This window comes from Anopheles funestus, chromosome 2RL, assembly GCF_943734845.2.
Source record: "Anopheles funestus chromosome 2RL, idAnoFuneDA-416_04, whole genome shotgun sequence".
Lineage (NCBI taxonomy): Eukaryota > Metazoa > Arthropoda > Insecta > Diptera > Culicidae > Anopheles > Anopheles funestus.
Window position 1 is genome coordinate 98,223,770 of NC_064598.1, and position 12,210 is coordinate 98,235,979.

The following is a 12,210-nucleotide window of genomic DNA, read 5'->3' on the forward strand; positions in this document are numbered from 1 at the left end:
AGGGAGATTGATAATAGGGAAAACAGGAACAAAAACAAGCTAAGAATCGATGGATCATTGCACCAACGCACCACACTGTGCAGAAATCAAATTAAAATCGGTTTATTAAATTTTAGATAAATAATTTGAAGCCCAAAGTAGTTAAAATTATGCAACAGCTCCATGTTTTTTTTTCAAATGTGGAAACATAATTTTATGCATTATTTTGAAAATTTTGATCTTGTTAAACATGGTTTAAAAGGGTATCAACAGCGAGCTTCGTTTGATTTGATTTAAAGTGCTCAAAGTTGGTTAATTTCGTTACGTATTACAAAACGAAAGTATCTTATTACACGTATATAAACGTATGCAAAGTGCTAAGTGCTTTTTTGGAAAGTTCATGAAACGAACGCAAACCTATCGAATTACTTCAGCGTAGTGGACAGCTTAAGTAGGTTTATTCTTTCAATGCTTCTCTTGCTACTAGCAGCAATCACGGCTGGAAGCGAAAAGCCATTCGACTGATGTATGGATGTAAAAAAACAAAACAAAATAAAAACATAAAAGAATTCGATCTTTTGCACTCACGAAAACAGGATCTTACTTTAAGGGTAAGGAAGTAAAACTTGGCCAAACAACACTCACCTGCGGTTGACAGCCGACGACGATGAAGATGAAAACGCCCTGTAGTGCGTTGATCAGATCGGTCACGATCCAGATGTAGTTCGGTCCACCGACGGCCCAGGAGATGACGTCCGCCACCCAGGTGACACCCATCACGACGACCAGCTTGAGGCAGACGCGCCCCAACGCAGCACTGTAAGAGGGAGAAGAAACCAAACCGCGGCTGAGCATACCACATGGGACGTGGGGGGGGAGGACGTGAGAAAGAGAGAGAGATAGAGAAAAAAGAAAGATAAAAGGGCGGGAGTGGGGTGGGAGGGGGTGGTCGTAGGTGGGAGAAAAAGGAATTTGAGAAAGGGAGAAAGGGGGGCAAGGGGAGGTTGAGAATAGGGGTTGGTGGGTCATTAAATCATGCCAGAAACGAAACATAACGCACAAACACACGGACCAAGGACACATATGTAGATATTATAACCAGAAACAACATCCCACCAAACTACGTCATATGTATTTATGCATTTATCCCACCAAACTACGTCATATGTATCACATGTGTGTGTGTGTATGTTGGGGGGTGTGAGAACACCACCAATGAAAATCCACCCCCAAAACCAAAGCACAAAAAAATAAAAATGAAAATAACGAAAAACCAGCCCGCTCGACCGGGGCCCAATGCCTGGCACCAATGGAAACCCAGCACCATATTTCCACTGTCCCAATGTGTCCACTGTCCCCGGAAGAGTTGGTTTCGTTTGAGCAGATTTTTTTCCCTTAGTTTCAACTATCTCTCTTCGAGCCTTGTTTTCCTTGCATCACCTGCAACATCATGTCTGGAGTGGCCTGCACGCGCGGTCCTATTTATTAGCGGCACGGCGTCAGTTAGTGGAGCGGGACACATTCATTTCGCTGGCGTGTTTTATTTTATTACCATTTTACTATTAGATTTATCACTCACTTTCGTCGTACCGCGTTGCCCCGGTAACCGACATGTTCGTTTTGGTTGGGGGCGAGACGGCCGCACGCCCTTAGCGAACACTGGAGCTCCGGTGCACTATCGTCCTTTTGGGTTTTGCTTTCTTGTTCCCGTCTCCTTTGAAGTGAGAGTATGAGAGTTGTGGGATTCTAACAGATAAAACAACAACCTCCAAATGGATTTGCGCCACGACAAACGGTACCCGTTTGCACAGATAGAGGAAAAAATTGCAATAAATCCTCGTAAAGAGCGAACCATACGGAAAGGGCACGCGGAAACGAAAGCAAAACTATCACTAGCAATGATACAGATTTTTGTACTTGCCGATCCCCTTGCCGATTCTGCACACAGGCTCTCTCTCTGTAGCTCGCTAGGTGGTCGACTTTTTCCGACCGGATCGTTTGTCTTCGACCAGCGGAGCCCACCCAACGTGAGGAAAAATTGTCCCATCGTTCATCTCGTGTCGAGCACTGAGTTGACACGGAAGCAAATTGGTCTAAGCTTCAGCATTTGTATGCACGATCGTGTGTCTTGGGCCTACTCGGAATTAAGCCTATTTGTGTTTTGGAGAGCCCAGAAAGGGCACCCCCCCACTAGAGTTCATTATCGATAGAACTTTCTTCTACTGTCGGGGGAAAACCGCGACGAGACGCTTTGCACGACGGAGACATAGTTCCATAAATCTAAATTCGCCATGACTTCTTGGACGTGGTTCGCCGTTGTGCGACTTTCACGAGACGTTTCGTGTACTTATCTGGAACACTTGTCTCGCTTGTATGTTGCCCTTGGTAACGCGACCATCCATCCGTCCAGTAATCAGTGTGTAATTGAACGATCGAAGAACGATGAAACTTGTGATGAAATTAAATTCAAACAATTCCCTTCATCCGAACGACTCGACACGTTGCCATGGTAATTTATCGTTGTGAAGTCCGATTTATGCCACCGTTGATGTCGGCCCTTGTCATCATCTTCGTTGTCCGGTTGTCGTTGGCGGTAAGGATTCGTTAACAAGCAGTCGAAAGGTGAGCTTAATTGGCAAATTACTTCCCCCATCTTGTCGATACATTTAATGCTTGGTCGTTACGTTTAAATCAAACGCTAAGCGACGAACCCATAAGGAATGTTTGGGGTGAAAATTGCTCGCATGCCTTAAGGCACTTTCTGTTTATGAGATTGTTGTTTTGACACTGGAATGTTATAAATGTCTGTCGTGTTCTGCATTGAATTTCTCAAAGATTTTCCGAGAAGTTTCAGTCGTCCTATTATTTGCGCTTATTCAAAGAAGGAAGTACTTCTTAATGATGCGGGCGGTTTTTTGTGGCCATTCCTGAGAACACATGATAAAAACAAGCAGACGAGTAGATTGTGGAAACTAAATTCGAAACTGATTGTTTTGTCCATTTTTTGCTTAATTTCATCATTTCCAAGTGGATCATTATTTTGGGATGCAATTTCAAAGTGCATTTTCGCTTTAGCTCGTTTGCTCTTAATTCAATGCAAAATTTCAACAAAACCAGTACGAAACCAGATGCGCTTTTGCACATTTTCGGTAAGTTTGCACTTTTTTCCTTCCGGTAGGGCAGGATGTGGCAATTAAAATTCCTTTTTTCATACCGCAACGGAAAGGAAAACAACCGATTCTGATAAGGTTGAGAGCTTTTCTCGTAATAATTGGAGAGAGAAGAAGGAGTCCGCGTTGAGCGATAAAAACTGTTTCAGTTGAAATAAATCTTTTCACCAAAATCTCATATGTTTCTCCCGTTTTATCTATTTACAATCCCATTTTCGCTACCAAAAGAAAAAAAATACTCGTCCTTAAAAACACACTTGAGTAAATGACAATTAATTACCCCGGCGACAGTAAAACATTGCCTGGCAATGGGTAATTGTAGCTAATTAAACAATTTCTCCTTTAGATTTACGACATCACATTCCGGTGTTAAAATACGAATCCTATCAGCAATCGACTGAACTTCAAGCCCTCTTACTTTCCCTTTACCACACAGACACAAAAAAAAAGAAATCGTCATGAAAATTTGTGGAAAACTTTTCCGGAACTTTGCTGGCAGACTGCATCGGAAAAGAGGTCCTTGAAACGATTTCGACCGACTAAAATCGAATGAATAAAAATGGCGCAACAAAAAGCGAGTTGGGTGGTTTTTAATTATTTTCCCACCCATTTGGTAGCTGCTTCGCGTTCTGAGTGGTGCTGGCACTAAGGACCCCCTCTAGGGAGGAAATTTTGGCAAGGGGTTTTTTTTCTTTCACCACTTCCACTCTGTCGATGCCGGAAATGAGGTTGTGAACCGGTAAATGGGAACGGTTCGATGCCTTATTTCAGAAAACCTCGTCCATGCTGACCGGAAACATCCAGTCGAATACAGCACGCCGAGCTAGTGTATGTGTGTCTTTTACCGGCTTTTTTTTGGTTCTCGAATGTGTTGTACAAATTCGTTCTAAATCGAAAATTGCTTTCGACAGGAAAACTTAAAATGTGCTGACCCATTTTGGTGCACTGCAAAAAGGGAAAACGTACCACTGAATCCGACAGATAAGGACGAGAGAGCGAGAGAGCATGCTCCAACAATCCTTCTTTTTGGGTGGTTTTGGAAGAGGAAAAGCAAACGATTGGAGGTGTTTTTTTATTTCATTCGCAACTTCCCATGTTCAACATCCGATTTAAAGGGGGCTGCACTACTTTTCTGCTGATTGAACGCTTTTTTCTCTTCGCATGGAGAGAAGAAAGGTGAGAAAGGATATGGCCCGGGAAGTATTTCCGGTCTATGTTGCTTTAGTAGCAGCAACAGCCGGAACTACGCTCCTCGTGCGAGTGAAGTTTGCAAAAGTGATTTTCAACCAGCAACCAAAAGGGAGAAAAAAACAAGGGATGAGTTAGGAGCAAGGTTTGCTTTACCACACGATCCATAATGGAAACTAATATTTGAACAACGGTACGACAAATTATGATCGCGAAACGTGGACGACCAATGTTCGAGCCAGTGCAACCCGACGGTTTATGGGAAAATTCGTTTTTCCTGAACGAGAATATATTGCTCACCATTTATATTGGTTTATAGGAAATGGGTTCGGTATGGGTATGATAGTTTCAAACAATCCAGCCATAGGGATCTGATCGGATCGAGACCTACCGGCCTTAACAGGTCGACGAAAAATGGATATTAATTTGTAAAATGAAAGCACAGAAAATCGCAAAAAGTGCCAATTAAAGTCACAAATGTAGCTTTTTACATGGCAATCCTACTAGAAAATGAATCTAATATCAGTTAATACATAAGTAGAAACATTTGAAAATATACCCATTAAAGGACGAGAGAAGATGTGATTATAGTATGAAAATCAACTGTCAAATGTATCAAATGGTTATAAATTGATGACGTCTTTTTTGGTTATGTCAAGTTCGTTTCTCTGCTAAAAGCATCCCATTAAAGCATTAACAATAATATACGGACTAGTCCTGCGTCGTTGTGTGTGTTTATGTTAGTTTCGTTTCATTGCATTAGTACTAAGTATTCCAAGAGTTCTTTAGACGATCCTCTCGGATGTTCTACAGCGATTAACACAAGCAAGAAAATTGAAGTGGGCTTAGTTACGGATAGATTGAAAGGAGAGACTATAAAAACGAGAACCAATCATACCGTTCCGTCGTTGATTTGACATCGTCCCGCTTCCATAGGCCACAGGTCAGCTGACGGGCGGTTGAGGCGAACAGTAGCAGGTTGACGCCGAGCAGTATACCGATCGGTCCGAAGAAGTAGGTCAGCATTTCCATGTTACCTGGGGGAAAGAAGAAACAAAGAAGACACGCATGAACGTGATGAGCATAAATGCTGACACATGTGAGTAAACGATCAGTCAAGAAAGACGCCATCAACACAGCTGTACAAATATTATCCACGCCCGATGTCTTCGCCCGGCCCGGCATCGATGAATCTGTCCGTAGGTCTCGTCTGTAGGGGATTTGATGTAATCCAGGGACAGGATTTAACCACCGCCCTGAGTCATTAATGCATCAACAGTGCCGCTCAAGGTATCGCCGGAGGCAATCCACCACCAGCTCATCGGGATCACGGGAGAGCAAAGTGCTGAGAGACACACCTTTCGTTTGGGGTAGTTTTTTTTCGTTTTATTTCGTTGCCGTTGTATGGAAGATGGAATTTGTTTTGATGGACATGAGTCTAAAACTAGGCTAAATCGGTTAAAGATTGCTGCCCGGTGTTAACTCGTTTATTACGAGCAATGAAATGAGCATTAATGTCATCGATGATGATCTCTCCGTGTCGTTTCTTTCTTGGAGACGGGTTTGGTTGAAAAAATCTTGTCCATAAATAAGAAGAATCGTAATTTTATGCAGAGTAAATTTGCACTGAAAAGTGCACCGAAGCGTATAATTTTATCGAATCAAACTGTCTTGCCGGATCGGATCTCTATCGCCCGAGTTCATAAATCCAAAACTTCTCACATCACTCCTGTGATACGACCGTAATCCACCTAGCATCCAGACACAACAACAGTGTATCTCATTGTCTGTTGGCAATAAATTTGCAATATTGACTCACTTCCGTCCTTCTTGGTGAATCCAGAGGAATAGAGGATATTAAAGTGGATTAGATTTACCATTCCGATATGCGACGTCGACTGCTGCATCGTACAGTTTGCGCCAGACAGACAAAGCGAACTCGGGAGCGAATTTCTACAATGTAAGGGGCACCACACCAACATACAGACGAATAGGAAGGATAGTAGAACACACAAATGAAAAAGATTCGCAAGTCTAGAGCAGCATGTCCACTGAGGTCCCAATGTACTACCAGGATGATCGCGATTTCATCGAACAGCAACTATATACTGTTAATTGACGAGACAAAGCTACAAACATCGACAATGTGCTACATGATATTACGGTCGCTTCCACGTGGACTTGGGCAAATATTTACATTTTATCGACAAACGGGAAGGAATTTTAAATTAACGATTTTTCTTTCCCCTTTTTTGCCGGTTTGGTTCCTTTTTATCGAGTGGAATAATTTTCTCCACTGCACCTGTTGTTGCTGTTATTGACGATGGAAAGATATCGCATTTCCTCAATACTTTTCCACTTATCCTGTTCTGTTCATAGAATATAACTTCAACCCACCCACCCACACACATACATCCGGCATTCCAATCTTCACATTCGATTGCAGTGGAAAATCGAAACTCTCTGCTCACCTTCACGGAACACTGAATCGCAGGGGAAAAGTGATATGAAAGAAGAAATTTCATTCTATCTTTTTAGCCCTTTCTACACATTCTTTTAAAAGTGCCTCAAGTCTACCAAAAAAATGGGTGTAGAAAGGACGGTATATGGTGGACATTTTTCCACCCATTCGGTACCGTATTCAGTGAATGAAACTAACGGGAGTTTTACGGTTACGGTTACTAGGACGAGACATTCTTCGAGTACCCGTAACTGGGAAGTTTTGGAATTGAATGGAAAATATATCACATTTCTTTCGTCTTCTTGTGAATGGGAAAATTTGCCGGAAATGCGTTCATTTGGGAGAGGAAAAAATAAATTTTAACGTTTGCAATTGTGTTACTGTGGGCAAGGTTGAATATTTGATAGTGAGGAGTGATTGTGACTTTTACATCAATTTACCCGATTTAGGAACAAAAAAAATTATTTAAATATTTTAACTATAATTTTCATTATGCTCTTTCTCATCAAAAGACTTAATCCAAGCTAAACTCAATGCAACATTGTTTCGATTCTAGGGAAAAGAGTTGTCTATCTTGTTTCCTGTCGTTGATGGTACGATATCGATACATAAATCAAGCTTCTATCGATGCCTAGCGCTTAATCGCGGAAACCTACCATTATGGTGTCTGTCACGTGGTCATCGATAGCTGACCAGCGAAAGACCGTGTGCAAACCGGGGTATTACATTGTCCAGTGTTGAGCGATTAGAAAATCGCTTCGGGCAACACTGGCAGCAGTGAAAGTGCGCGCACTTGTACATAAATTTGCACGCTTTTTGCTGCTTTTTCATCACCGTTCAATCATCCATCAATTTCGATGGCTTTCAGATTCATTCCGAGAGCAAATCGAAATCGGTTTCACGCCCTTTAGCTACAGCAAACTTTTCAACAGTGGCGATTGGGACGTTTTTCTATCGCGGTAAACCAATCGCACGAAACCTATCCACACATTATTTTCATTATCAAGGTCTCTAGGATTCGTGATCTTGCACCGGGTGAGATTGATCGGACGATCGTCGTACCCTGGCATACTGATGATTAATTCGATACTGACCAGCAAAAGCCGAATGTAGGAGATCTTCTCGATTCTTCCACAAGTCACAACCATCGATCATCGCCCAAGATCAACAGCTGTCAATCGAGAGATCGCTCAGCCGCCATTGCGTCGAAGAGTGTGTGTTTTTTTTTCTTATTTCCTTTACATAAAAACATCTGGACAACTTTTCTTGCTTCGCTTTCTTTAACTCAATATGATTTGTTTTTATGGGTGGAAATTCGACACCCCAACTAACTTCACGCTTCTTTAGACGCTCAATTTTTGCGTCACCCGATCGATTATGGACGACGTTTGTAATGCCTTGGGGCTATTTTCAACACTTTTCGGCGCAATTTATCTACGCCCGTAGATTAGCTTATGAAATGTGTATTTTTTTCTCTCTTCTTAAAAGCAACCAAATTTAGACAAAAAAAAATAAGCCAATTTCAAGGCTAAATCTCACCTTTCCGTAAGAGGAATGGGACGTTTACGGTGGAAGTAATTTAGACGACAGGAGTATAAAAAAATCCAACACATGGCGCATAGTAAAGCGACACGATTTAAGCGGTCCATTAAAGACACCTTTTTGATGCTTCTGTTATTAGTATTTACAGAGGCTGGAGAAATTGATTTTCTCTTTATCCTTTATATAATTTTGAGCAAGTAAGTAGACTGTTGCTATTAAGAGGGAAAATGAAGCATAAAATATCAAAAATTTAAGCCCAAAACTTGCGACAGTAGCGCCCTGCTAACACTTTTCGGGTGTGAAAATCGGAAAGGAATGCATGGGACGTTGTGTCTAGACAAAAGCGAATGATTGATTATCCGGATGACGGACGTTGAAATGTGGAGCAGTTGGTCAGTGAATGGCCTCCGGAGGTACTCTCATCACTTCCCCATTAGATTATAATCCCCCGGACCGGAGAGCGGTAGATCGACACGAACGGACACAAATGTTTAGGCTTAATTTATTATTCAAAGTAAGTCTGCGCTTTAATATCGTGCCAGGGAAGTTCTCACGACCCCGCCGGATCATTCGGTAGCGAACCGGATGGAAATGATAATTTAATTAAAGTTTCTTTAACCACACCCAAGCTTCGAACATCGAAATGAGCTGGATCTTATGCTTGTAGGTTAGCTTTGGAGGTTATTAAGCTGTTGTTGTTCGGTTTGATTCGAACAGGACGACCTTGACCAAAGGATGGAGTTGCTTCTATCGAAACGATCCCAACACATACACTTCTCCGATCTTCAGCTCGTAGCACAAGATACGATTCTTGCCCACGGCAACGCACAAAGAACAGTAAATCTTTGTCCCTCATTATCGTCCAGTCGTCGGGTGTAGGAAAAACACTATTCCTACCCTTCCATCCCCAAACAGCACATTAACGTTTCTTTCTCGCGTTAATCGAAAATGAAGTTTAATGAAGCGAAAGTCAACGCCGATATGCCTGGCGCGTACGAAAGCCCAGAACGAATGCAGCATAGTCAGCATCAGCAATTGCCACCGCCTCCAGGCATTAGGAACAGTGTGTTTGTCCCTCCGTTCCAGCTGGGCCAACCAGTGACCTAATTCCGTTGGTCGAGCAAACTAAAAAGTAATCGCCAAACTTATTGCGCCGTACAAACGAAGACCGGCTGGTAATACACCTTCGCAGAGTGTATTGAAGCTCTTGACTATTTTTCTCCAACAAAAAAGCGTCCACATTCCAGAAACGCACTAATGATCACGTTGTGACGCGGGCGACGACAGCAACAACCATCGCACGGTGGGAGAAAAAACACATTTTTATTATCATTACCGTTCCGTACGTTCGTCGCTTTGCCGTCGTTGGTGTTTCCCCCGGGTAGGATCCCGGATTTGACGTTTGCGAAACACGGCTTGAAAAACAATTACCAATTGCAAATCGGTTGATTTAGTGCATAAATGAAAGTGAAGGAAAGGTTTTGTATAATGGCTTTTAAGAAGGAGTAACTATTTCGATAGCAGCCAATCAATTGAAATCTCTAAGTGACCGTTTGCTCACCGAAAACAGCTTCCGTATGGTTGGCCCTTTCTCTTGAAGAATATGTAGAGAGTCCTTTCACTTTTTCGAATTTCCATTCAAATCAATTTGCAATAGAAACTGTTTGGCTGAATAATAAGGAGAGCAATTATAGATTGACAGAATAATGAAATAAATTGTCGTTTTTAAAAGGGTCCTAGCTCAGTGGAAGGAACATTTCTCTTTTATTTTGTATTCCATTGTTAGGAGCAATAAAATTAAATTGTTCTGTAAGTAATAATACACTCGTTTTTTATGAAACTATTATAGTCTTTACGTTTACGGTATTAAGATATTGTTAATTTAAGACGAGCAACACTATTTGCATCATTCTATAAACAAGAAAGCAACATATCCAACAGCATCGAGACAACAACGCCCAGTAGCATTTCTCCCTTGTCCGCAGATTGTCATATTTACTTATTTATTTACATACAACGGCCGACACTCTTGTTATGCAGTGGAGCATACGTGAGGGTTCCAGATTATCCAGACAGATTGTGGTGATATTTGCAGGTTGGCGGAACATCGCCATAATGTGCGAAATACCCACATCCCTTACTAAGAGCTTGCAAACGACCGCGTTGTGTCATTCTGTCGAACAACGACAGCTGGTAGTTGGACTTTTGCGGGGGATGTTTGCAAAATGCTGAGCCACCCCTTAAACACGCTCCATATTGAACACCCATCGTCAGCAATAGGGGTTGTTGGGAAGTTCGTAAAAGCATTTTATTTATTTCACTGCCGTACATATTTTCAATTAAACAAACGCTCCAACACTTATAGCGTGGCTCATATTTCCTTTACTCTCATGAGAGGCAGGTAAAACAGGAAAGTCCTGTGGTGTTGTGAAATAAATTGCTTTAACGATATCGATAGCTTGTACGGGGTAAGATAAAGTATCATAAATGGTATATTTCAATGAAGCAATATGAAAGAATTACTTCAAAATAATACTTTCGTCGGTTTTGTAATATCCGAACACGCTTAAAGACTTCTCTTGGTGGATCGATTGTCCACTTTTAGCGACACTATTGTTAGAGCATTGAACTCCATGTGTGTTTCAAAGTGATGGACTAGTAAATTTCGTGTTGAAACAGTTTATCCCCATGAACGAACGCGGTGTGGAGGTAGGTCATTAATTATAACTTTAATTGAATCAAACTGCAACTTTGCAACGCACACATTCCGGCGCGTGCTTAGAATGCAATAAGGTTGCACTTCTTGGTTTGCAAGCGTAGGAAGGGAATGGAATTGGTCGTAGTGTCATCGCACAATTATCGTCACGTTTATCACAATCGAACCGGTCAAGCAATTTACACAAATTGATAATTTAAACACAGGCACATTCCAATTATTCTTCAAAGCATGGCCGATGAAAGTGTGACACATAATCAGCAATGGAATTTCGTGATTTATGGAATTTCGTGAAAGACACATTGTTTAAAGACCGATTGTATTCTTCACTTAAAAATTATATTCTCCATTACACTTGAACAAATAGCAATCACTGTAGCATTTTCATGATAAGACATAATGCTTCTACTTCTCTTCTTGACCGTCCCTTCCTTCGGGTTAAGATTCATCCGTAACATAATGGATTGAATCTGTCCGATTAGTGTTGTCCGTGATCGCTGAGCTCAAAAACTAATATTTAGCGATGATACAGAAACGTGTCATAATTCACAGCTGGTTCGTTAACAAGCATAAAATACAATAAATCGTGTGATGGGAACATTTGTGCTGGATGGAGCACCAGCTAACGGAACCCCAGAACAGCCTCCCAAAGCAGTTCATATATGCTCACACACGCCTCTGTCTCAGGTAATGTTCGCCTTCATGCTTCCGAGAATCCTCCAAACACTAATAGATCCACCAGAGCCATTCCAGGGAAACGGACCACAATAGATGAGGTGAGGGACAAACAAAACAAAAAACACGCATCCACCAAACAACCAAAAACACACAAGAGGGGGAGCACGCACGCACGCCCAGGAACAAGGGAACTTTGGTTCCACCCGCAAACAGACCGGCGGGTGGTGTTGCCCTATGGACAACCGACTAAACGTCTAAACGAAGTAAAATTTATGGGCCAAACTGCGGGTCGTCCATAAATCAAGCGGGAACCATCGCCGCAGTCGCCGACCGTGTGGTCAGGCTGCTTTTGCAAACTCCGCGTTTTACCGCCAAAGGGAAGCCGTCTCCTATCGGTCTGCGTCTGGTGTGGTTTTTTTTTGCTTGTACGTGGAAAACGAACGGTAGAGACTCGAAAACCAGTGTTTTGAACTTCA

At 42.0% G+C, this 12,210-nt stretch overlaps 1 protein-coding gene across 4 annotated transcripts in view; it reads right to left on the bottom strand.

The window, feature by feature from the left end:
- Window positions 1-12,210, bottom strand: part of LOC125763435 (probable G-protein coupled receptor Mth-like 1) — a 144,004-nt gene that overhangs the window by 4,178 nt on the left and 127,616 nt on the right. For 3 of the 4 annotated variants that reach the window (XM_049426639.1, XM_049426640.1, XM_049426641.1), the window contains exons 6-7: window positions 5,236-5,374; window positions 625-826 (exon numbers count right to left, since the gene is read on the bottom strand). In XM_049426639.1, the coding sequence (XP_049282596.1) occupies window positions 625-826; window positions 5,236-5,374 (341 nt within the window). The remainder of the gene's footprint in view (window positions 1-624; window positions 827-5,235; window positions 5,375-12,210) is intronic. The other variant, XM_049426642.1, reaches the window with a different exon arrangement.